At 44.4% G+C, this 27,229-nt stretch overlaps 1 protein-coding gene across 22 annotated transcripts in view; it reads right to left on the reverse strand.

Moving 5' to 3' along the window:
• LOC117663256 (microtubule-actin cross-linking factor 1) overlaps positions 1–27,229 on the reverse strand; it is a 323,136-nt gene that overhangs the window by 73,403 nt on the left and 222,504 nt on the right. For all 22 annotated transcript variants that reach the window (XM_034413270.3, XM_060691389.2, XM_060691390.2 and 19 more), the window contains 4 exons: positions 26,806–26,935; positions 25,543–25,742; positions 23,528–24,023; positions 21,282–22,753 (listed from right to left, as the gene is read on the reverse strand). In XM_034413270.3, coding sequence (XP_034269161.2) covers positions 21,282–22,753; positions 23,528–24,023; positions 25,543–25,742; positions 26,806–26,935 — 2,298 coding nt within the window. The remainder of the gene's footprint in view (positions 1–21,281; positions 22,754–23,527; positions 24,024–25,542; positions 25,743–26,805; positions 26,936–27,229) is intronic.

A 27,229-nucleotide genomic window follows, 5' to 3' on the forward strand; every position in this document is an offset into this window, starting at 1 on the left:
ATCTGACAGCAAATCCTAATTCATAAAGGAGGCAAAGAGGACTTTCCTAGTCCAGGAGAGCAATTCTCATCTCCTTAGTACTGTGGCACTGGCCAAAGGTTCAGCTTAAACAACTTCTGGGAAGAACAATTTCGCTTTGTCATTACACTGCAATTACTGGCTAGATTTATATCCCCCCTTTTCCTCCAGAAGCAGACATAAGAATTGTCCAGATTTTCCCTGCAACGACCACCCAGTGAGATATGCTGGGTTGAGAGAGATCACCTTAACTCTAAGCCAAGCTGGAGAGTTGGCCATTATCCTAAGAACTAATACAGAGAAGATGTAGGGGTCGGGGTAAATCCTATACAGTAGGAGCCTGTTAATTAGGGGTTAAACAAAATTCGATTCAAGCCCTCAACTTTCTTAAGAAAAGTAACTTTTTGTGGAAAGTATCCTTGAGAAACTGAGAAGATCTCCCTTCTCTGAGATACAACATCCTAGCATGTCCTAATTCATGGATGGTCTTGAAGTTCTTACTGGGGAAGATGCTCTGCCCATACCAACTATCAGCACCAACTATTCTACAGTTCATAGGGAATATGTGCACACAAAGTCATGTTGTTACTCTGACAATCTCAGGTGATATAGGGCCTGAGATGCTGGCTTAAGACCATAATGAGGAGGTGGGTCCCCAGAAAAGGGGGGATATGCATTCCAGAGGAGTAAGAGATAACTCAGCCCAGATAGCAAGAGAAGGAGGGTGAAGACAGCCCTTCCTTTATAGTTCCCAGAGTATATTGTAGATGTAGATAGTAGAGGACTAAGTCTGGCAAAAATTTGTCTATAGGTGTGAAACAATAAAGAACTCCACATGGAAGAATTGCCATATTTCATTCTTGGTTTTGGGCCTGACAGCCTGGTTTAAAATCAGCCACAGAAACTCACTTTGGGCCTGTCATTCTCTTGCACAGGGGATAAAATGAAGGGAGAGATGTTGATTGCCTTGAACATCTGGAGATGTTCAGCAGAGGGCAGCAACCCACAGGGAATGTGCCACAATTCCTTGGTGGGCTATGCCAATTCCATAAATTATCCTGAACTGTCTGGACAGTGTTAGTTTAAGGCTCTTTTAGCCATAGAACCCTTATTAAAATAACGCGGGGGGGGGGTTCATACAACCATCAAGACAAATTCCTTGTGTGTCCAATCACACTTGGCCAATAAAAAATTCTATTCTATTCTATTCTATTCTATTCTATTCTATTCTATTCTATTCTATTCTATTCTATTCTATTGAAACAGAGTTCATATTTCAATAATTTCAAGTAAAAAATGGTCACGTTCCAGAATGGTTACAAACAACCTTCAAATCTTCACCAGAGCCACCTGCTTCTTCCCAGAGGAGGTAAAAACTAACTCTACATCTTTTGACTTCCCCTTCTTAACAGAGTTTACTCTACAACCTGTACATTCTGATGCACATCAATAGGATAACTCCCAGAATGTCTGCAAAGTTTTCTATCTTAGCATTAAACTAATTAAAAATGAACTGACAGGCTTCAGGGAAATTACATTCGCCTAAATCTGCCAGGTGAACAGTTCTACTTATAGTAGATTTCCAACCAGAATGAAAATGAACATGTAGTCCCATTTCAACTAGGCTTCCAGCCAGGATTGGCAATGATCTGGCTATCTTGATGAATGACCTATGCCAAAAACTAGATGGAGATAAGAGTAGCCCTGGAAGTTCTTCTCAAAGTCTCTGCAGCTTTCAGTATCATTCGTCAAAGTATCCTTCAAAAGAGATGGATTCCATCCTGCCATCTTCCTCCTGCAAGATTTGAACTTGTTGTATAGAATTGGGGTGTTCAACATGGGAGGAGTTGCATTTGATAACTTTTCTTGCTATTTCAGCTAGTCTAGCAGGCAGAGGAAAGAAGCTGAAGAAGAAGCCCCAGCAACTTTGCTTTCTTCTCAACTCCCAGAGAGTGTCTTATGCCTCCATAGATTCTTCTCCTACCTTCAACCAGGCAACCCCAGAAAGTGGGTAAGGGAAGAGCTGAAGTGATTGGCTGCCATGGGAAACCTGTCAAGTGGCTATGAATGCCAACGCATGATGTTCCCTAGGGTGCTAGAATAGAGAATAGTGAAAAAGAAACACAACCCAAACCAACAAAATGCCCCTAAGTACAATAAACTCTGTACAGCTTATTCGAACCCAGGATCAAGTTTCCTGATGAAGAAAGTCTCCTGACACAGGGGATGGGGGGTGGGGGGAGAGGGCATGGGATTTTATTTAAATATGTTTTTATCTGGGAGGCAGGATGAGATCTAGTTTCTATCCGGATGGTGGAGATGGCAGATGAAATGTGAGGGAATCCTGGAATTTATCCCTTCCACTCATTTCCACCATGGTTTGCAGAGCCTCACTTTGGACGGTCCAGAGTAAAAGCACACCTTCAGTCGAAGATGGTGGAAATAGCAAACCAGAAAGTTCTCTTCCTGCATCAGAGACAGAAGATCAGGGAAAAAGATACAGATCATGATGAACAAATCCTGGCTTTGCATTCTCAGGTCCTGTTGCTTTTCCCCAACTGAATGGAAGCATGTCTTGAGCACCCTTGCAAAGAAGACAGAGATCGGGACCATTTCAAGGACACTCCAAGACCCTAGTGAGGACCAAGCTTTTTTCAACTCTGGCTGGAAGCCTTCTGAATCCTGCCCTAGCAAGCCTGTCAGCCTTAGTTTGTTCTGTATTTCTGCCTGTGATATGTGGAGAGAGCTGTTAAGCAGCCAGATGGGATGCTGAGCTATATTTACTTGAAAATCAACATGCCAAACTCTCTATCTCCTAGCGACAAATTAAGAAAAAAAAAGGGTATGCATGAAAAAGGGAACAAGTCAGTGACCCTCTTGTTCCATTCACAGTTTATCAATAATCTCTAGGCTATTATTATAATATAATAATCTAGGCTAAGCAAAGAACCTCAAGGATAATTCAACATGACCCAGGTCCACCTGCATATGAGGGCTTCTGTTCTCATTCAGTGCCAAAGTGCAGAAAGGAGCCTTTTCAAAACATATTTCTTAAAATGGGGCCTGAAATGCTGATAAACTGTTGCTCAGATGCAAAACTGGCTTGTCTGTGTTGGAAAAATGCTTTCTATATACTCAGAAGTACAGTGTTATTCCGGGACTAAAGCACTAGTCTAACATAAGGTGTAGAGACTATACTCTGGTGAGCTCTTGCACAAATTAATTATACAACTTGAAATTAAGTAGGCCCTAATTGATTAAAATATTCACATCAATCTCTGAAGAGCCCTGGTGGCGCTGCAGACTAAAGCACTGTTATTAACATCAGCTGCCTGCAATTACTGCAAGTTCAAAGCTCACCAGGCTCAAGGTTGACTCAGCCTTCCATCCTTTCTAAGGTAGGTAAATTGAGGACCCAGTTTGTGGGGGCAATAAGATGACTTTGTATAAAATATACAAAAGTATGAAGGCTATTGCTTAACGCATTGTAAGCCGCCCTGAGTCTCTGGAGAAGGGTGGCATATAAATCAAATTAAAAAAAAAAAGAGGCAGGCAGTCAACTGCACATTATTTAGTGCCAAAACTTCAATATTGTGCGAGTTGTTGACAGTAAAATTCCTTTAAAAAAGAAAGCATATTATTGGATGAAAATCTTTTTTCCCCTGATGCAGAAAAGCAAAATCCAGAATCAAAATAAGGTCACCATGGAAGCAAGTGGGTTTTTTAACTCCAAGAGCTCCATTCAATAAAATTTGTTTCTCAAACATCAATAGAAGTTTGACCTGACGGATTTACTGATTAAACCAACGGAAGCCATAATTGTCACCTGCATGTTGGGGTTTCTCAAATGAGAGCTGGAGAATCCATTAGGGAAGCTGGGGGCTGAATGTTATGCTCTCAGGTTTTGACACAAGTCAGAGCCCCAACCTCTTATTAGGTGTGGAAAAGACTAACACCCAATTCATGTTTTGCTGAGGGGGCCTTGCCAAATGCCTCGACTCCACTGTTGCTACCTTGCTGCAACCCCCAACTTGCTGCCACAGCCCCCCCCGCCCCCCCACTAAATAGCTATGTGACAGCTCTTCTAGGCAGCAGCTCACATGCTGCAAGAAGAATAATCTGAATGGTATTTTTAGGTTCCTCTTAATGCAATTTGGCAGCTGGAAATAAGTAGTGCAAGCCACTTTCCCCAAGACTTGATGTTTAAAATTGTAGAACACCAGATATCAACACATTTATCAAAAGAAAGATGGCACTGAATTTAAGATGACCCCACCATAAATAAACACTACATAAAAATACAGACCATGTGTAATGCCCTGGTTCCCCACTTTGTCAACTTAAAATTCCCTAACATATGTGGACTTCACATATGTGAAGCACCTAGAGTTGCACCACACAAGTTGCTAAGGTTGAAAAACACTGCCATAGGCATAGATATGACACAGATGAAGCAATGAAATATACAGATTTGGAGCCATGCTCCCAAAACTGACATGGGGAAGAGCAAAAATTAACGAATTTAGTAACTGAATGCCACTAAAATCAGGCACTCTTAAAAAATTCAACTAATCCCTGATCCATAACCACTTTCACACGCAATGACCTCTCCTTCCAGCCAAAAGAAGGACAGAGATGAGGAAGGGCTGATGTCCTGACAAAAGGAAGAAAAAGGAGGGAACAAGATTGACCGAGGGCAGGGATAGCGGAATAAAGGTAAGGAAAAGGTTGTGTCACTTTAGCCCCAAACCATGGAGTCTTCTTTCTGGAAATAGTCTCTAACATCCATCCTATGAATATGGGATTGTTTCCCTACTTCAGAGGTAAAGATTGTAGGTAAACAGGCTACATGGAAGCCATTCTTTAGCTTCCCTTCTGTGTGTGTGTGTGTGTGTGTGTGTGTGTGTGTGTGTGCAAAAGGCAATTCTGTTGAAGGAGGTCTCCTGAGAGACATTGCCCAGAGACATTCCCATTCCCAGGGTTTCATTCATTCCCATGTCTCAAGGCTGAGACCCCTCCATGAACTCCTGCTACAAAGCTCAGGTTCAGCCAAAACTCCAGATATGTACAGGCCTGGCACAGGTACATTTTGAGCCCCTTTTGATGAGAATGTCCCATTGCTAAAGAGACATCCCCCTGGAATAAGATGCAGAATCTGCCTGAGGTCCTCTTCAGTTCTGCTTCCTCTTCCCTGAGGACAAGCAGGTGACTCCAGGGAGCCAGCCAGGAGAGGAGGAAAGCGCAGAGCCCATCTGCTCCCTTTACCCAGGAGTCGGGCGAAGGTGCTCTCAACAAATCCTGAAGCTGAAGCAAGGCATTCCTGCCCGGCCAGATGCTGGGATCTATTGCATTCTGCCATTTTGTTCCTGGCATTACGTTAATGAAGGGATGACAGGCCAGGACCAGGCGTTTCCGTGAAGCCCCTCCTACTGTCCGGCTCCTGATAGCAATCACTGGCATTCAAATGATCCTGCTATTGAGCTGTGATTATGCTAATAAAATGCTTAATGCTGCACCTTCGGACCTGCTGCTTCAATAGAAGAGGAAGAATCTGTACCATTTACTCTAACCCCTCCTTTTCTCACCCTCTGCCAGTGCTCAGAAAACAAGGGATTTATTTAATTTTCCTCCTTCCATTCAGCATCTTCCAGTCTAGATCCAACAATGCTTCCCCCCCCTCCCCGCCCTCACCATGCTTTTAGGAGAAAACCACATTTCTTGGATGTGTAGCAGCCTCAACACAAGGCTAATGCTTTGCCTTCAGGGTCCCCAGACAAAGGCAACTGGGAAAATCCCACCCAAACAGGTGGATGAGCCAGGCAATTCCCTGTCACTGCTTGACTAGAGAGCTCCTTCTAGTTGGGCCCTTAGTCCTTGCCCAGAAGTTGCTTCTCTCTTGGGCAGGGGATAAATACCCCCCATCCCCCCAAAGCTGTGGCTACTCTGCAGTGTTTCCCAAGAAGCAGCCAAATGTGGGCTAAGGACATCTGCAGAATTTGCCATGATCCATAGTTTAAGGCAACTTGGGAAGCCCCTGTAGACCCCTCTCCATGGCCAGTGGGCTGTGTCTCCCCTTGCCGGGGTTGAGACAGAAGGGCTGTGAGTGAGTCAGGGCTGCTCCCGGGAATACAGAGCCCTCAAGGCAGTCTTCTCTCGGGGAAAGTTCCCCTTTCCACACAAGCTGCGGGTAGTCCTCGACTTACAACATTCAAAGTTACAACGCCACTGAAATTACTTATCACTGTTTCTCACATTTACAGCCGTTGCAGCACCCCCGTGGCCACGTGATCAAAATGCAGATGCTCGGCAACTGACTCATATTTATGACGGTAGCAGAGTCCTGGGGTCACCTCTTGCGACCTTCTGACAAGCAAAGCCAATGGGGATGCCCGATTCACTTAACAACTGTGTTATTAATTTAACAATTGCAGTTACTCACTTAACAATGGTAGCAAGAAAGGTTGTAACATGGGGCAAAATTCATTTAACAACTGTCTTGGTTAGCAAGAGAAATTTTGGACTCAATTGTGGTGGTAAGTTGAGGACCACCTATTTCTTGCACTTTCAGAAGAAGAAAAAACACTCAGAAGAAATGCAATAAAAAGTTAAATGAAGTTAAATGGTCTTTACTTCTGCCTTCAGCTCTTGTTTCCTGTTAATCCTGCCTTCTTCTCAAAAGACCACAAATCAGTGAGCAGTTTGCAACTTAGAGTTTGAGGAAGGCCAGACCGAGCGGCAGCTCCATGGAGCTGGTAAGTAAACAGATGCTCCGCCTGCCTTGCCAGAGAACCCACTGCCTGCAGCTGCTTTGGGACACGCCCTGCCCTCGGGCCAGCTGAACTGCTGATGGATTTCTGCCACAGGAAGGCTGGCAACCAAGGAACTTGGGCAAAGCATCCTTTTAAGCTACTTCCCAAACAAACTGTACCTGCACAGGAAGGGGCTGCAGGGGCTCTAGAGGCTGATCAAGACAGCCCACTTGGCTTAAATCTCAGCTTATTTATTATTTATTTTATTACATGTATTTATATGCCGCCATTCTCCCGAAGGACTCAGGTCGGCGAACACAAGTTAAGAAACAAGTACAATAAAATCATAATTTAATCCAAATAATTAATTAAATTATTAAATTATTTATTAGTAAATAATAAAGCCCGGAATCAGTCTCAGCCTATTTGTTTGAAAAGCCAAGTCTTCAAGTCCCGACGGAAGGAGCGGAGATCAGGAGCCGTCCGGAGCTCAGTAGGTAATTCATTCCAGAGGGTGGGAGCACCCACAGAGAACGCCCTACCCCTGGGCACAGCAAGGCGACATTGGCTCGCCATCGGAACCCTGAGGAGAGCGGCCCTATGTGAGCGAACAGGACGGTGAGACGCAGCCTGGAGAAGGTCCTGCAAATATCCCAGACCTAAGTCATGAAGGGCCTTATAGGTGAGGACTAGCACCTTGAAGCGGATCTGGAGAACCACTGGTAACCAGTGCAGCTCACGCAGGAGGGGTGTTATATGGGACTAATGAGGGGCTCCCATAACAACCCGTGCAGCTGCATTCTGGATCAGCTGGAGTCTCCGGGTGCATCTCAGGGACAGGCCCATGTAGAGGGAATTGCAGTAATCCAAGCGGGAAGTAACCAGGGCATGAGTGACTGTGCGAAGGTCATCTCGGTCCAGGAAAGGGCGCAACTGGCGCACCAGGCGAACCTGTGCGAAGGCCCCTTTGGTCACGGCCATTAGATGGTCTTCTAGGGATAGCCGAGCATCCAGGAGGACACCCAAGTTGCGAGCCCTATCAATGGGTGCAAGTTTTTCCCCATCTATCAAAAGTGATGGAGCCTCTGAAACCCGAGATGCCGGCATCCACAGCCACTCAGTCTTAGAGGGATTGAGTTTGAGTCTGTTTCTGCCCATCCAGGCCCGTACCTCCTCCAGGCAATGGGACATCACGGAAAGGGCATCTCTGGGGTGGTCTGGGGTGGAGATGTATAATTGGGTATCATCAGCATATTGATGATATCTCACCCCTAAGCCACAAATGCAAATATCCCAGTGGCTTCAAATAGATGTTAAAGAGCAGGGGGGAGAGAACCGACCCCTGAGGCACCCCACAATTAAGGGGCCTCGGGGTGGATCTCTGCCCTCCCGCCCATACAAACTGAAAGCAACCCAAGAGGTAGGAGGAAAACCACCTCCCACCCTTAACCCCACAAGTCGCTGCAATAGGATACCATGGTCGATGGTATCAAAAGCCGCTGAGAGGTCAAGTAGGACCAGGATGGAGGAACAACCCCCATCCCGAGCCCGCCAGAGATCATTCACCAGAGTGACCAATGCCGTTTCCGTGCTGTGACCGTGTCGGAAGCCTGATTGGTACGGGTCAAGGTATTCCGTTTCCTCCAGGAATTGTGGGAGCTGTTGAGCCATTACAGTCTCAACAACCTTCGCAATGAAGCGAAGGTTGGAGACGGGACGATAGTTATTAAGTGAGTCTGGATCCAGGGAAGGCTTCTTGAGGAGAGGTCGAACCACCGCCTCCTTAAGAGAGGCGGGGAAGTTCCCTTCTCTCAATGAAGCGTTGACAATTGCCTGGATCCAGTCTCTAGTCACCTCTCTGGCAGCCGAAACCAACCAGGAGGGACAAGGGTCCAATAGGCAAGTGGAGGAACTAAGTTTGCCCACAATCCTGTCCACTTCCTTGACAGAAACAGGGTCAAACTCAATCCAGATATTATTCTCAAGACCCACCCTCGTCTCCCGATTGGATTCTGCCCAGTCAGAGTCCAATCCGATCCGGATCTGAGCGATTTTATCATGTAGAAACTGTACAAAATCCTCAGCTGTGCCCTGCAAAGGGGAAAAGTTATCTGTCCCTCTTACTTTTTGTTTCAGTTCTGCCTGCAATTTGGGAATACTAGTCTACTTTAGAAATTGGAAGGGTTACTAGAGCAACGTTTGTGATCATATTTACACGAAAGCCTCAACTGGCAGCTATTCATGAAACAAAGCTGAACAGGGTTAGTCAACAAGAAAATCCCAAGTCTGGGACAGATTGGGCAGTCAGAAAATAAGTGGAAATTCCTTCTACAGTGTATTCTACAAGGATTTGACATGAAGTAACCAGGAGTCAAGTTAAGCCCCAACTCTTTAAAGGACTCTAATCCTTGCTACCATAAACCCATGGGTAGGCATCAAGACAGTTGCTCCTTGTGAGTAGATTGCAGGAACTGGGGTTTTTGTGACTGGCTTGTGAGATGAGTGGCTAAGAGTCATGGAGTTTAAAACCAAGGTCACAGCCATAATGGCCATAATGTGATCCCACAAGCTTAAACACATTTGGCTGTAAATAACTTACAGCTAAAGAGACATTTTAGGCAGGTTAAGAAAATTCCACTTGATGATTCAGCATTCTTTCTGGATTACAAAGGAAGAAAAGGTTTTAAAAAATTAAAAACTTTTAACAAAAAGTTTAACAAGGAGCGGATGTAAGAAAGTTTAAAATGAATAAGGGGGATAGTTATTTTGAAAGATTATGAAATTGCTTTTGAATGAATTGGAATTAAAATAGACAAAAGAACTGGACTTTCATGGGAATGTTTTTGTTTACTATTAAAAGAGTGCAGACAATGGGTAATTGCCCAACCTGGTGCTTTGAAGTGGAGGAAGAGGAGGAAAAGAAGGAGGCTTGACTTGCAGCCTGCTGCCTGATCCATTGATCCTGATTCATCATGGTTTGGCAGATCAATTAACAAATCAAATAACAAATGTATGTAGGAAACACACCACAGTAGTAATGGGAGACTTTAACTACCCTGATATCAACTGGGAGACAAACTCTGCATCAAGTGGGAGATCAAACAGATTCCTAACCAACATAGCTGGCAATTTTGTCATCCAAAAGGTAGAGGAGGGAACTAGAGGAAAAGCTATACTGGACCTAATTCTACTAATAGAGAAGAAGTGATAGAGGGAGTTGAAGATGACAGAACCTTGGCCGAGAATGACCATGTCATACTGGAATTCTATATAATGCAACACAAGCAATAGAACATAATCATTACCAGAGTTTTAGACTTTAAAAGATCTGATTTTAACAAACTCAGAAAGACCCTAAGCAAAATTTCATGGATAAAAATCCTAAAGGGGAAAACAACTCAAGAAGTGTGGGAAACACTGAAAAATATGATCGTAGAAGCCAGTGGTGGGTTGCTACCGTAGCGGTGGAGGGAGGCTCCGCTCACCCGTCCAGACGTCTTTGCGCATCCGCAGAAGCGTTGTGCGCATGTACGAGTGCGTGCACGAGCGAACCAGCAGCGACGGGATTTGAAACCCACTACTGATAGAAGCCCAGTCCAACATAATACCACTAAAAAAGAAAAACAAGAAATCCAAGAAGAAACCAGCATGGTTGCAGAAAGATCTCTCTGAAAGACAAAAAGAACAAGTACAAAAAATGGAAAGAGGGACACCTAACTAAGGCCAGAATAGTATCAGCAGATAGCCAGAATCTGCAAAGATGAAATCAGGAAAGCAAAGGCTCAGAATGAATAAAGACTTACAATAAAAGTCAAATATAATAAAAAAAGTTTATTTCAAAATATAACTAACCAGAAAAAAGTCAAGGAACAGTCGGTCCACTGAAGAGAGAAGACGACAAGGAAGTAACAAGCAGTAGAGAGAAGGCAGAGCTGCTTAACTCATTCTTTTCACAAGTCTTTACGCAAAAAGAAACTATAGCCCAACCTACCAAAAACATACAGTAACTGTAGACGACAGACTAGAAATAAAAATTAAAATAAGCAAAAAAATGGTAAGAGAACACTTGTCTGACCTTGATGAATATAAATTACTGGGACCTGATGGATTATATCCCAGAGTTGTGAAGGAGCTGGCAGATGTCATCTCAGAACCATTGTACCATATCTTTAAAAAAACCCTGAAGCACTGGGGAACTACCAAAGAATTGGAAAAGAGCTGATGTGGTTTCCATCTAAAAAAAAAAAAAAAAAAAAAAGGGGGGGGGGAACAGACCCAGGAAACTACTGACCAATCAGTCTCACATCAATACCCAGGAAGATACTGGAAAAGATAATTTTAAAAACCGATCTGCCAACATCTAGAAACAAGTAAAGTAATAACTAGAAGTCAGCACTGGTTTCTTAAAAACAGATCATGCCAAACCAATCTTATTTCATTCTTTGACAAAATGACTAAATTAGTAGACCAGCAAAATGCTGTGGACATAATATACTTAGACTTCAGCAAGGCATTCAACAAAGTAGATCACAATCTACTTCTTGGTAAACTAGAAAAAAGTGGGATAGACACCATCACCATCAGATGAATTTGTAACTGACTGACATCTGTACTCAACAAGTAGTCCTTAATGGTACTACTTACTGGTGTTTTTGGACTATAAGACGCACAGGAGTATAAGACGCACCAAGATTTCAAAGAGGTAAACAAGAAAAGTTTTTGCCCTCCCCAGCCCCTGGGAGCACTCTGCAGGCCTCCCAAACCCTCTGTGCGTCCCATTTTTGCGAAAAACAGGCCCACAGAGGGTTTGGGAGGCCTGCAGAGTGTTCCTGGGGGCTGGGAAGGGCAAAAACGCGACATGTGGGGGGAGGGATTGGGAGACCAAAAACGGGCCCTTTTGTGAAAACAGGCCCATATTTTGCAAAAAATGGGGCCTGCAGAGTGTTTAGGAGGCCTGCAGAATACTCCTGGGGGCGGGGAAGGGCAAGAACGGCCAATTTTTGCAAAAAAAAAAAAAAGTCATTATTGTGAAAAATGGGCCCATTTTTGACCTCCCAAACCCCCCACGTGTCGCATTTTGCCCTCCCCAGCCCCCAGGAGCATTCTGCAGGCCTCCCAAACCCTCTGTGCATCCCGTTTTTGGAAAAATAGGGTCTGTTTTTGATGAAAATGGGACGTGCGGGGCGGGGTTTCAGGAGGCCAAAAATGGCTGTATTCGGTGTATAAGATGCACCAACATTTCCACCCTCTTTTGGGGGGGTGGGAAAGTGTGTCTTATACTCCGAAAAGTACGGTACATCTACATGGAGGGAAGTAAGCAGTGGGGCACCACAAGGTTCCGTCTTAGGCCCAGTACTCTTCAATATCTTCATAAATGACTTAGATGAGGGAATAGAAGGGGAACTCATCAAATTTGCAGATGATACTAAACTGGCAGGAATAACCAACACCCTAGATGATAGGCTCATGGGAGCTAATCAAGGAGAGAAGCAACCTGGAATTAAGGAGAAACTTCTTAACAGTGAGGACAATTAACCAGTGGAACAGCTTGCCTTCAAAGGTTGTGGTGCTCCATCACTAGAGATTTTTAAGAAAAGACTGGACAGACACACCTATCTGAAATGGTATAGGTTCTCCTGCTTGAGCTGGGGGTTGGACTAGAAGTCCTCCAAGGTTGCTTCCAGCTCTAGTCTGATTAACTAAGATGGTGGGTTTTCCAACACTGGCTAGGTTTGCATTTGTTTGGACCCAGGAGAGGAGATGGACCGAAATCTCACACAGGAATGCTGTCACAGGCGCAGGCGCACTGCCTGGCCTTCCCCTGAGCGCTTCCTAAAAGTCAGCCAAGAGGCAGCAACCTGCAAGGGGCCTCGTCCTCACCTCCTGGCTGCTCTCCCTCATCTCCCCCTGCGGTCTCAGTGCAGCCCCCTCCCCAGGCAACCTGCCCAAGGGCCAAGTTGTGTCACAAGACAAACAGAGGCAGCATTGTCCTGCTGATGCAGCTTCTGGGCTGCCAGCTGGCCCTCGGCTCTTGTCAACTTCTTCTCCTGTATTCCTCTGGAACAAGAATGGTGTTGCCTGACACAACGCACAAGGGTTTCTTGCTGAAGCTGGCAAACATCTGAGGACAGCAGTCTATTTACAGGCTTCACACATTCACACATTCAGAGGAAACATGACATGAAGAAACACTCTGCCACCTCAATGCTTCTTTTTTTATGGGTTAGACATGCGCTTTGTGTACACAGATTAAGGAAGGGACCAAAGAAGGAGAAATGAGCAAAATATGTGCTCAAAATATTGTATGTGTGTGCAACCAAGGTAATTTTTTCAAATTTATTTTATTAGAAGGTTTTTTAAAAAAACACTGGGCCATGCCAATGTCTCTTTGCCCTTTTGCTGGGAAAGAAAGGGGTGGGGACAGGTGGACAGAACCTTTCTGAGGACCTGGATAGAGGACCAGTGGTGCCCCCCCCCCATTGCTCCTTCCAAAGTGAAATGTGGCGCCCCCCCCCCCCCCGGGGCCATATTTCAAACTGCTCCTCCCTCCCTTAATGCCAGTCTCTAGAGGAGAGACCGTTTCACTGCTGCCTCAACTCAGGAGTCAAGTACATTGATGATGGTCTAATTCATCTTGCTCTTCTATTATTATGAAGGGCTATTTATATGCAAATCGGATCCTGCTTGCCCTCTCCTTCCCATTTGGCAGATGGAGAACTAATTTCCAATTGCACCAGTACCCCGTTTCTGCCCAGCATCTAACAAACGATATGCTGCTGCCTCTTCTCAGGATTTAAAATACCACGTTTAATCCAGATGTACATATGCATATATGTGTGCACATGTTTGTCAGTCTTTTCATTCCTGTCATCAGAGGAAAAAAGAGGGGGCAGAATCTCTGCGGGATTTAGATCCAGGACCGTACTATGCAGGGTTAAAAGAAAAACTGACCAGCACTTCAGAACTGAAGAATAAATGAAAATATACACATTCTGTATTATTTCACAAGAAAGAGAGATTAGTAGCAGCCACAAAGGATGGATTGGATGAAGGGCATTGCATACAGCAGTATTTCTCAACCTTGGTAGCTTGAAGATGGGTGGATTTCAACTCCCAGAATCCCCCAGCCTGGCTGGGGGATTCTGGGAGTTGAAGCCCACCCATCTTCAAGCTTCCAAGGTTGAGAAACACTGGCATACAGGTAGTCCTCAATTTACAACATTTCGTTTAGTGACCCTTCAATGTTACAATGGCACTGAAGAAAGTGACATGACCAGTTTTCATACTTACAACTGTTGTAGCATCCTCATAGTCATGTGATCAAAATTAAGTACTTGGCAACTGACTCATATTTATGACGGTTGCAAGGTCCCACAGTCACATGATCTTTTGCAATCTTCTGACAAAATTAGTGGGGAAGCCAGATTCACTGAACAACAAGTTTGACTAATTTAAAAACTACAGTGATTCACTTAACAACTGTGGTAAGAAAGGTCATAAAACAGGGCAAACCCACGTAACAAATTTTTCACTTAGCAACAGAAATTTTGGGCTCAATTGTGGTTGTAAGTAGAGAACTACTTATAGTATTTACCTAATCAAGGACAAAGGTGCAAGGGTGTTTACGTTTAATGAGGTGTTAGTTTGAAAAAAATAATAAATTAAGCATTCGGGATGATAAACCCAGGGAGAAGCATAAATATATATATGCATGCATGTTTTTCCCTGGGTTTATCATCCTGAATGCTGCCCCCCTGATTATATAACCTGCCATTATTGTTTTTATAAATAAGTCAAGGTGATGAACATATCTAGTACTCCATCCTCCTCCTATTTTTTATTTAGTTTTTATTTTTTTTATTTATTCAATTTCTGTGGCCGCCCATCTCAGTCAATGGCTCTGGGAGGCTTACAATTCAAAAAATACATTATGACTAAAAATACTAAAAACATTTAAAAACAATAAAAACATTAAAAACATCTAAATCAAATAGATCCAGGAGAAAGATACTTGGCCAGTTAGCAACAGTGACAGGAAAAGGGGTCCTTAACACATTCAGCACCCCAAGCACGGGGACATAGTCCATCGGCTTTTGTGCCTAAAATGGAACTAGAACTCTCCGTCTCCTGGTGATTGGCCCAAAATCACTCAGCTGGCTTTCATGCTTGGGTGTGACTAGAACGTTTAGTCTCCTGGTTTCCAGCCTGGTGTCTTTATTACTAGACCAAACTGGCTCTCCGATTTGAAGAAATTTGGAGAAATAGACAGTAAGAGTTAAAATAAGCGCCAGGACCCTTTGGCCAACTTGGGCCTGGATTCCTGTCTCCCAGTCCCAGCCCTGCCTTCAGCTCCAGATCTCACTTGCACCCTGTAACTCTTGGATACCATGTCAGAAGGATGAGTAAACAGCTGTGCAATGAGAAGTATTTTATTGGGGGGATGCTGATACTCAAAATACCAAGTTGGCAGCAGAAGTAGCAACCTTTCAAGTGGGCTTGGAAAGCATCCAATGAGGAAAACAAAATAGTTAGCCACCCCCAGCTGTTCCACACTGGACTGGAAGGAGCCAGGGCCCATGACGGAAGAGTTAAAATTAGGTTCAGATGGGTCACCTGATCAGGCAAGGAGGCAGATCAAGAAAGATGCAAAGAACGATCTTTCCCTTGGAGCCTCCTGCCTCTTCTGGAAGACCAGACAACAGAGGAACCATAAGACCGGAAGGTCCCCTTCCCTCCTCCAACTGTCCTGAGTGCCACCTCAGAAGGTTTCAAATCAACAAGCTTTGGGGAGCTTAGATTTAAATCCATGTCCTGCAGTGAAACTCTCTGGATATCCTGCCTAATGAAACACCCCCACCTTCCACCCCCAATTAATGTTTCCCGGGAAAGAGAAAAGAACCCAGCAGTAGAAACCGGAGCAATGTAGCCTAGCTGCCTGTTTTCCATGGTAGGAGGAGGACAGCCCTCTTTGAGAAGTCTGTAGCTGGTCATGAAAGCAATGGCCCTGCCTATCCTGGGTGCCCTCTGGCCAACCATGGCTTGTTTTCCTTTCTTACACCACCATTTCTTGGGGCAAATCCCACATTCATTAATATTGTTCAGATAATAATATTTCTCCTGTCCTAGATTTCCTAGGCAATTTGCTATTATTGTAACAGATAGGAAAAAGCACGAGATCTTCTCTGAAATCCCTACTTCAGAAGCGAGTTTGCCACTCCCTTCTCCCAAGGATTTAGGAAAAGCAAAAGGAAAAAAAGTGGCTTTGATCCCTGGCAATAACGAAGTGGAGTGGTCTAAAATTATGGGTACCACCCAGGAAGAGCCCAACTGCTTGAAGCAGCCAATCAGAGCCTTCCCAAGAAGCTCATTCTTCCGCTATTTCCCAAGAGTTTAGTCTCTTTGGATAATAGCACATTAATAAGTTTCCAAAGAGCGAACCAGGGGCATGAAGAGAGGACTGAGGAGGTCCCAAGAACTCTCCTGTGCATGGACTGGAAAGGAATCCAACATCTGGAATGAATCCAATCTGTGCCCTCACACTCCAAGACAAGGATCACAGCAGATAACGCAGTACTGTATTTTACGGCCTAAATGCATAAAGTCAACTTCTCATTCCTGAAGGTGACTTCCACTGCATCATGGTCGCTGGAGGGATGGAATCGACCACATCCTTTTTCAAAAGGCACTGCATAAACAAAAGGAATTGTTATTCAAAAGGTCTGTTTGAGACAAACTTGTTGAGTCACTTTCTTGGATCAGACAGACACACTGCAGCTGCCAAAAGGCTTCAGGATTTCCTTTTGGAGACTGGAAGGGCTGTGTCCAGAAATCAGTGGAATACTTTTGCCCAAGGTAATAATAGCAATGTGAAAGTTAGCATAGGAATGGGCTAAGAAGGAGGAAAGGAATGAGAGAAAGTTCACAATGCCTATATTCTCAAGATTGCATCCAGCTGGACAAAGCACATCTAGGTTCAAGCAATTATTTCCAAGATTCCAAAACAGGCTGAGAGGAGGCTAAAATGGCTGGTGGAAGGATAGACCTTCAAAATTTAAACCTGGTCATTTAAGTATTCAAACACTTTACAAAAACTTTATAAATAATAAAATCAAGGTAGATGAATGGAAAAAACAGGGAAATTATAGGGAACACCATCAGCTGGTGCAAAATGCGGCCGCGCGGGTTGTGATGGGAGAATCCCGATACTCCCATGTAACACCCCTCCTGCGCGACCTGCATTGGTTACCGGTTGCCCTCCGGGTGAGATTCAAGGTGCTGGTGATGACCTATAAAGCCCTACGTGGCTTAGGCCCAAGATATTTGGCGGACCACCTGCAGCCAGCAACAACATCCCATCGCCTGATTCGCGCCCATAGGGAGGGCCTGCTCAGGGTGCCGTCGGCGAGACAATGTCGGCTGGCGGCCCCCAGGGATAGAGCCTTCTCTGTAGGCGCGCCCACCCTCTGGAATCAACTTCCCTTGGGGCTTCGGCTGGCCCCTGACCTTCACACCTTTTGCCGCGAATTAAAAACTTGGCTATTCGAGTTCCCCGGCCTGGACTGATGGGGGTTTTTACGGGTTTTAACTGTATTTGTTTAATTAGGCATTTTAACTTGCATTGGATTGTGGTTTTATTGTTGTGAGCCGCCCTGAGTCCATTGGAGATAGGGCGGCATATAAGCCTAATAAAATAAAAATAAATAAATAAATACAAATTATCTGAAAGTCAAGCACAATAGAGTTCCATAGATTGCTCAGGAGTCGTTTGGCAGATCCAAGAATGTAGATGGCAAATACAACTGTGCAATTCCACCTCTTGGGAAACATATGGAAAGGGATGGTGTGAGGCACAATGTGGGCTTCTGCTCATTTCCAGAGGGAGTTGTCAAGTGAACTTTTGATAGGGAAAAGGGCAGAACCTGGAGGCATCTTAAAAATTATTGCAGAAGCTTCTGTGGGTCACAGTCATGACTCCTCATTGCTTTAATTTCTGTCTGATGTTCTTAGGCTGTCTCTTAGGGGTCTTGTGGAAATTTATCCTTCTATTTTTTTTTTTTAAAGTATTGGGAATATTTAACTAAAAGGGGAGAGGGGGAGAGAGAAGGTAAAGCAGAAGGAGAAGTTGTGTGTGAATGAGCCAGCCTTAGTAAATGTCCCACTTTGGTCTACTGTCAACAGCCTTTGCATAATGCACAGACAGCCTTATTTGTTACAGAAATGGGAATAGCGCAGGAACCATTCAGAAAAATCTCCCCCACCCGCCACAGAGCCTGCCTAGGTGATGGGCGGGTGAGGGGAGGAAGCTCTGAATCAACCCTTTCTTCCTCCTGCCTCATGTCCGCCTCCACTCAATGACTCCATTGTTTGCCCGGCTCCTGTTCTGCCAAGAGCAGGCAGGTGTTTGTCAGCTTTCTGGCTAAATGAAGCCACCTGGAAAATCTGCCTTCCCTTTCGTCCCCCTTCTGGCTACTGGCCTTTGTTTCTTCGACTTTTAGACAAAGCTGGCAAAGGACGGCAACTGAACAGCCTTGAGGAGGAGAGGGCTGGGACTGGGGTCAGCGTAGTTGCCAATGGCTTTCAAACAGGACCTTCCTTCTTTCTTTTGCAACAAAGAGGAGCTCTCAAACAGGAAATGATTGCTGCTTCCTCCACCAAGCATTTCTGGGTGGCATTGGTCCTCCCTGGTGGGGTTGGTGTGGGAGCCCCACACCATCAGAGAGACAAATGGGGCTCTGAATCTTAAAATGGGGGGGGAGGGCAGAGTGCAAGAGGTTGGGCTGCTTTCCTCCCCAATGGGGCTGCTAGCAAAGGAAGAAGAGAGATGGGTGTCCGTAACCTGTATCTCTAAGGCCACATGGTAGCCCGGAGCTTCCTTTGCAGCCCAAGCACACTAACATCATATTATTCCCTGGCATTTTGAGTTTAGAAGCACAATGATAATGTCATATTATCCCCCAAATAGTTATCCTTCCAAACAGGGACAAATTGAAGGAAAAGCTTCATATCTTTGTATGTTTCTGCCATTTTGTCCTAGCCATCCTAATGGCAAGGTTTACCCATAAGACTGAGCTATAAACTGGGGGCTACTGACCACAATGGCTGAGTTTACCCACTGCATAAGCAAAACCCTGATCACACCCTCAGCAGAAGGCAACGCACTTATGTCAGCTGCAGTAGCCCGTAGATTACAAGCAGGAGCTTTTCTCCTGCCAACATTTTAAACCATTTTCCCCCTCTTCCTCCCCAAGTGCAAGTTGTTCCAGCTGCTACTTCCCATATACCCCCTCCTGCTCTCTCTGCTCCACCCAAGCTCTGCCTCTCTTCTTTCCCCAGACCAGAGCACTCAGCTGGCTGGAAGAGGGGGGAACCACGTGGCCAAAAAACTGCATGTGAAGAACATTTCTGAAAAGCTCCGCCTGGAAGATTAAAGCTGGAGCCCGTTCAAAGACGTGGAGAGAGCTTTTAAGCTGTATCCCCTGAGAAAAGTGGGGTTCGCCTCACTCCTCCAAGGAATATGAACCCAATTGCCTGCTCTGGGTTGGCCACGAGCTGGAATAAATACAGAGATTCTTTGCAGGACTGGAAAAACCGAGCAGCCTGGAGGAAGATCCTGGGAGCCTGTGCATTACTCAGCCCGCCCACCAAGCACCTGCTCCATTGCCAAGGGCAGAGAGAACTTCACTATTTTGATAGCTCTGAAAAAACGGCAACTTGCCTCCAAGACAGCCTCCCCCCCCATTCCTAACACCTCCTTCTACGATTCTCCCTGCAGCTCCTGCAAAACAGGGTCAGTGAAACCAGCAGCCAATGTGCCTTCATCCAGGCTTGTTCAAACCTACACATGCTTCCCTATAAAAGAGCAACAGAGGAATTTTAACAGCACCACAACAGCCTAAGCTTCGCAAGCCATGACCCCATCGCCCCTCTGAGTTCCTCCCAACCCAAATGATGAAAATGCTCTGCCCTGCTCAAGATGTCCATTCACCTAACCCTCTCAGGTGCAAATTCACCCATATTTGTTCCTCCCATTGTCTCAACCTCCTTTCAGCTCCAGCTGAAGCATGAGAACACCACAAGAAAGTCCCTCAACCTGTTCATCCAGGGGCCGATGGAAGCTCCTGCTTCACTGCTTCCTTCCCCACTGGGCTGCTTCTTTCTGACTGGATAGGAAAGAGCTGCCAACACAAGCTGGTGAACCTCGGAGGGATTTTCCCATCTGGAAACCCTTTGAACCAATTTATGTCTTGATTCTTCCAAGACTATGCCAACCTAAGTACTTAAAATACACTCACCAATTAATATCCATTCACAAAAACATCATTTCAATAAGGCAAATTTGCTTAACTGCAGCAGAAATACAAAACAATAATATGATTTGCAAATAACTGAGCATTGACTTTTACTTGATATCCATCAAAATCCCACAAACCTTATTCTTTGAAAACCTGCACCCTGAAATTTCATTTTTTCAAATGTGGTTCTGCTTTATTTCGGTGGAAGACAACATTTCCTTAGAGTCTGCAGTTCTGAGACAGAGCTCAGATTAGAGCTCATAATATTCCCCAGTAGCAAATGAAGAACATCTACATTCAAAATTCTTCCCAGTGCCCCAAATTTCATGAACTCAACGTTCCTGCTGAGATATTTAGATACTCCAGGGAAGAACTTCAAAATCTACACAGAATCTTGGGTTTTCATTTAACATTCTACCATTTTCACACCAAACTTTTGGGAGGTGGATTTCCTGAAATGACACTGTTGCATTAGTTAAGCTATTTTTAAAACTGTTGCATTTATTTGGGATGGATATGTAATCGTGCTCAGCATTTGAGGAGGTTGCTGAACTTGTATAGCATAGAGTGGCTATTACCAAAAGAGGCCCAGTTAAAAAAAAACCCTTACATTTCCTCAGAATGAAATCGGCTGAGGATAAAAGGTGTGCCTATACAACAGTTCAAAGGAAGCCCCTAGCATCAATGTATCCCAAGGTTCCTTATATGGAGCTAGAAAGGCCTCCAAAATCTGGACCGGAATCTGACTCAAATCACAGAATCCAAGAGTTGGAAGGAATAATTGAAGCCATCAGGCCCAATGCTCTTCTAAGCGGGAATACAAATTACAGCATCTACAAGGGATGGCTGTCTTGCCTCTCTTAAAAACATGTATTGGCGTAACTATTTTTCACAAAAACATGTAAACTATTTTCCTTTTATTATGTAAGATGCGTCGAACATCAATGTTTAGAGTACACAAGCAAGTGCACAAGTACACAAATGCATCCTGAGTGGACAATGTTCCTAAAACTACCCACGTGAATGCTGATATGAAAGGCAAATTCACCCCTGGTGAATGACAAGCCACAAGCTAATTTTTTCTGCCATATTTTACCTCCCAGTCACTGATGTATCCTAGTAATCTCCAGGAAGACGGTACGCAACTGAGAAAAGTCATACACACAACCAGGACTGGATCCAGTATAAACAAGAAACACCTTTAGGATGGAAAGGCTCTTACCTTGAAATCTGCCAGCTGCTGGTTGATTACGTCCACCTCAGTCCCAACTACCCATTGCAGTGCTTCCCCCTCTTCTGCTGCAGTGGTCATGTAGTTCAGCTCCTTCAGCTTGTTGTAAAAGTCTTTGACCCGAGCCAGCGTGGTATCCACCTGCTCCAGGCGGTTTTTCCCCCTTTCAGTCAATTTGATGCATTGCTTATTTAAGGTCTCCAGTTCACGTTTCAGCCCTATGAGATCAGGACTCCCTTCATCATCTAGCATCTGTCTACATTTCTCTTCAGAAGCTTGGATATCCAATCTTAACCATTGAAGTTTGCCCAGAAATTCATGGGCATCATCTGCTTGGGACTGGAGGCTGTCCATGTCCCTCCCAACAGGTCCCATGCTATCCAACTCATCATCTAGGTCAGTCAGTTGAGAAAACATTTCCCGAACATGATTATTAAACAGTCCTATCCCTTCAAGCTTGCTTTCCATAATTTTACAACATTCATTGACTTTTTGCTTCACCCCCTTGAAATCTTGCTGAACAATTTCAGCTTGGCGTAAGAGATGGGAAGAGTCTGATCCATCTGGAGTATCTTCCACGAGACCCTGAGTGAAATTCCTGAGGTAATCCACTTGGGCTTCCAAGGTCTGAAGAGCCTCCTGTTGAGCTCTCAGTTTTTCCAAATTTTTATTGCTGCAGGCCTGAGGGCCAAGAGCTTCATAGATCTCCAGCTGGTGCTTTGTCCCTTCTAGTTTCTTTTCAATGTTCCTAAAACTTTCTTGGAATTCCTTGAGCCTTTGAGACATCTCTTCAAGGGACTCAGTCTTGGCTTGGAGCTCCTCTGTTATAGCATCCATCTTCTGGTTGATCTCTGCTTTCTCATCTCTAATGTCATCTTCATCCATTTCTGATGCATCAATGAGGATATCAGCAGCACTATTCAGCATCTCTAGAAGGGAGCGTCGTTTTGCTACATCACTCAACATGGCCTTTGATCTTAGAAGAGCGGCTTCCAGTTGCACTAGATCCAGAGTGACTTCTAACTCTAACATCTTTGACCTACAATCCTCCACCCAAGGGAAAAGGTCTTCCACATGGCGCTGATATTTCTGGGCCTTCTGTAAGCAGTCCTTAAGTTTGGAGTGCCGGCTGGCAATTTGTTTGCTCAGCTCCTCCCAGTTTGCTTTCAAGCTAACCAACTGACTTTGCAAGGTTGCCTTCTCCTCCCCAGGATGAACAGAGAGAAGCAAAGATTCCTCCTCGGCCACAATCATTTCATAGGAGCCACTATGTTGGTTCAGGCTCTTTTGGGATTCTTCCTGCTCCTGAATCTGAAACTGCAGCCTCTCCAGCTTGGCTGAGATTGGCCCACTCTGTGCCTGCTGCTTCAGTCTGCCCTCTAGCCAAGTGTGGAGCTCATCAAACATCTGCTGGAATTGCTGGGAGCTGGCGAGTGCCGTCTGCAAGCGATTCAGTCGGTCACCTAGAAATGGGAAGGGATGCATGGCTGAAAATGTACTTCACCATACAAACTCAAACACCAGTCTCTGAACTTATCCCAGGGAGAAAATATTATACACATTTAAAGCAAGCTACTCTAGGAAATAGAAGCATTTGACACGGGATGGGATGGGCTGCCACTTTGTATTTTTTTTCTCGTAGTCGTAAAGGACTTAAGCCCAATTACCATCTTCCTTTTTCCTCTGGGCACTCATGTATAATTATTTTTAGTTCTAATTATTGTAGATTTTAAAATACTGAATTTGAAAATGGAGAACCATTCAGCTATGGGAATTCTAGGACACACTGTACCAGACTCTTACGCTATCTTTGGGGAGGTGTAACATTACTCATTGTGTGGGTGAGCAATCCTGGAGAAGTGAGAATTTTCACTGTTTCCCTCTCTATAAAGCATACTGAACCATAATGGGGTTTGATTTTGACTTGTGTGGTTTTCTTTCTTTGTGAGACTACAAGAAAAGGAGACCCAGCATTGTCTCCTGGACCACTATACACATCAGAGTGTTTGGGCACTATATTTACAGCACTGACATGACCTACAGGTTCCTTCCTAGGAGAACATTCACAATGGCTTGACGTGTGCTAATGGCCCTGCTGATTTTAATGCCACCTAAATGCATATATTAGAAGCTACTGGGCCCAACTGCACACTACCAACTTCCTACAACTTCTGGTGCTTTGAGTCTACTTCTCAATTAAATGGTACCGTTCTCTTCAAAATCTGTGAACATTATACCTGCTAAATCCTCCAGCCCTTTGAGAGGCAAGGCAACGGTTTCCAGGCGCTTCCTGAGTTCATCTTTAAGGTACTGCTCTCCAATGAGAACCGAGAGCTGCTCGCACAGGGCTTGAGCCTCTGTGATCTCCTCTTCCAGCTGCTCCAACTCAGACCGGATTTCACTGGTTTCCTCCAGCTGCTGCTTCACAGCCTCTGGTTGGGTGCTGATGGCAGGCTGGGTGCTCAGGCGCTGTCCAGCAGCTTTCACTTTCTCAGACAATCCCTGGAGCAGCTCTTGGAACTGGGTGCTCTTGACCACAGCCTGGTCGATTTGACTGGAACGAGAGTTGAGACATTCCATAAGCTTGGTCCACTTCCTGTTGATAGCCTGGAGCTCTTCCTGCACATGGCTGTGGGATGGACACTTTTCACCAGGGCTGGTGGGGATTCCCCGGGCTGCCTCGTTCAGCTGGTCATACTGGTGTTTCCGAGCTTCAAATTCTTTCAGCATGAACTGCAACACAAATAAGCATGTGAAGGATTAGGGGGATTCAATTAAAACAAAAGGGAAAGATGAAGGAGAAGGAAAGGATGGGTGCTATTAGCCTCACTATAGTGGGAGTCGCCATTTTAAGAACTCAGAAACACACAAAGACAGCCGCAAACACACTGTCTTCCCAAATTCCACTAAAATAATTAAGATGCCTTTTTCTGTAAAATAAATTGGTGGTTTTCAAGTATTCTGCCCTTGGGGATTCATCTTTATATAGATTAACATGAAAATGAACTCCCACGCATTGCAAAGGATTCTGAAAAACATTCTAGGGAGAGCTTTTGCTTTATGAAAAGTGGGTAAGGAAGTTCTTGGAGCCTGGGAAGGAAAAGGGAGGTTTTCAAAACACTGCACGTGAGGAGCAAACAGACACTTCAGCCTTCTCTCTCTAATGTCACATCAATCCCACCATTAGGGAATCGGTGGGAAAGAAGTCCCATAATTCACAGAGATTTCATCTTAGTGTAATCAGTAGTAAGTGACGACTGGAGTCTATTTCTCTAACTTCTAGGATTCCATAACTGAATCCCATTTTTCCCATTATTCATCCTCATTATTGACATTCCATGTGAATATTGCTTCCTTGATTGTGTACTGCTGTTAGGGTATGGACAATTAGGAGGATGCCCTAGGAATCACTCAATGTGTCTTCCACAATGTGCTGGATTGCAACCTCCTATTTTCTAACTACCGTGACCAAAGAAGCAACTCCAGCCACATGACCCAGGACTTGGTGGAATGGGAAAGAACCCGTTAAGGAAGACCATACTTGAGAGCCAAATACATAACAGGTCCAAGGAACATCTTCTTCCAAGAACCTTTAGGGTTGAAGCAACAAGTAGCAATATTTATATCATCAATTAACTATAGCAGCTTAATCTTCATTCAGAAGGAACATTTAATGAGGTGTAAAACATATATAACACCAACTAACAAATCAATTAAGAGCCAAATAGCTTAGTCATAAAAAGTAGGAGTTTAAACTGGCTGACAACAGAGATAAAAGCGCATTTGGCAGCTCTAAAGCATCTGAACATGGAGTTTCTGAAAGTGTTGCACAGAAACTGCAGGGGTTGAGCTTTTAATACAGGTTTTAAAAAATGCTGGGGAGGACGATGGCCTTCCGGTCCGCTGCCTCATTTGTCCTGCTGCTACTCCAGAACATATAAACAAGTGGCAGAAAGAGTATCAAGAAGACTTTTCCCTCCCTCTTGGCCGACTGGCTATGGACTTTTTAGCAATATGATTTCTTACTCCAAAAAAGGAGACAAATTAAATATGAGCAAGATGTTAAATAAACCAAGCATCTGTAAATGAGCTTTCCTCTATCAGGGCTTGAAGTGAAATTGGAGGTATTTTGATCACGCCAACTGTGATTGGCCATGCAGCCTCCTCAGCTCCCACCTCCATCCACACTGACCTCTCTGCACTCAGTCCAAACACACAAAAAGACAGAACCCAAGACTTTTGCTTTACTCACCTGAACCTGCTGTTTTTGTGCGTTCAGCATATTAGGATCAATGGACAGTGGTCCCAGCACACTCATCATAAGCTCCTTCTCCATCAGCCAGGGCCTCAGCTGGCCTTCTGCTTCCTGAAAACTTGCCAGTTCATTGGCTGATTTTTCTAGCTTCTGCTGGCGCTCCTCTGTCACCTGCTTGGCATGGGCCCACCTGGAATCTGAACATGGAAACCACCATGGTTGGGGACATCGGCAATATAATGCAAGAGGTAAAATGTATCTTGCACAAATCTTTTTACAACAGCCAGTGGCTAAACAGGAGCCACTGAGAACGAGAATAGATCCTGCCTAAACCAATATTTACATCAAGGTTCTTTGTCCTCACTTACATAGACTCATCTTACACCAACATTTCTCAGAAATGAAAATAGGCACACCTCTATACCCATCCATGCTTCCTGTTTCCTTTTCTCACACCACAATTTACTTCCCAAGAGCCCTTCTCTCTCCATATTGAGGACTTTTTCCTGCTTGCGTACGGAGAAGACATCCATTCTGCAAGACCCAGCCTCTCTGAGCATCATGTCCCTTGCTATCTTCTAGAAGATTCGACTCCTCTAATTGCCTGGATGTGGAAGGACATGCTCACTAGCAACAAATGCTACCATGCAGGCAATGTTCCTGATAAATGGAAATAATGGCCCTGTATTTATTTCCCAGGCTGCCACTAAACTTCTTTCTGGGACTACATATCAAATCTTGTGGTATTTCAGCGAGCTCATCTCCAAGACCTCATGGGACAAGAAGATTGGGGGAACTTGCAAGATTTTTTAAAAAGTCTACCACATTATTATTATTATTATTATTATTATTATTATTATTATTATTATTATTATTATTATTATTATTATTATTGTAATTATTATTATGTTTGGTTTAATTTTGGGAATATTTATTATTTATTTATATAATAAACTTATATGCTGCCCACCTCGCCTGAAGCTGAATATGCTGTTGCTAAAAATGTTATGGAGCACTTATGCCATGTTCAAAACTGAAGTTTTGAATATATATAAAGAAACTGATATCAATAACATGGTATATATCCTCCACAAGAGTCAGTCATTTCTTATTGTGCACTTCACTGCTGCTGAGGCTGTCACTCTCCCCCAGGTTTACACAATGAAAGGCAGCAAGAAGAAACTCAGGGTGGCCTGCAGAAATGTTCTGAGTTCTTAATTAGCCCCTGCAGAGTTTCTCCGAGATTCCCAGGCAACGTACTTAAGTCTTCCAACATCCTCTTCCAGTTTCTTGCTTCTGGAGAGTCTGGGTATTTCTCCAGGAGTCCAGAGAGCGATTCCTTGGCTGCCTGGACCTTCACAGCGTTCTGCTCCAAATCACCCAAAAATGCCTATTCAGAAAGGAGGAGGAAAGCATCAGACTGTGGGGGTGATTGAGAGTGAGTTAAAGGCAGGAAATGTTTCCTAGGACAAGCTTCCATTCTCTTGATTTCTTCTTCCCTCTGAGGATAGCAGAGGCAGTGATGGCTATGATCAGTGATGACCAAAGGTCATCAAAAGCGAGGACCAATGTTTTCAGCCTATTTTAGGCTTTATGAAAAGGCAGCCTTAAACTTTCTCCAAATCAGAAGTATTATCTACCTTACTTAGATGAGAAATTGGAGGAGTTTCAATGGGTAAAATAC

This window comes from Pantherophis guttatus, chromosome 10 (genome assembly GCF_059756535.1).
Source record: "Pantherophis guttatus breed Tessera chromosome 10, ASM5975653v1, whole genome shotgun sequence".
In the NCBI taxonomy this organism is placed as follows: Eukaryota; Metazoa; Chordata; class Lepidosauria; order Squamata; family Colubridae; genus Pantherophis; species Pantherophis guttatus.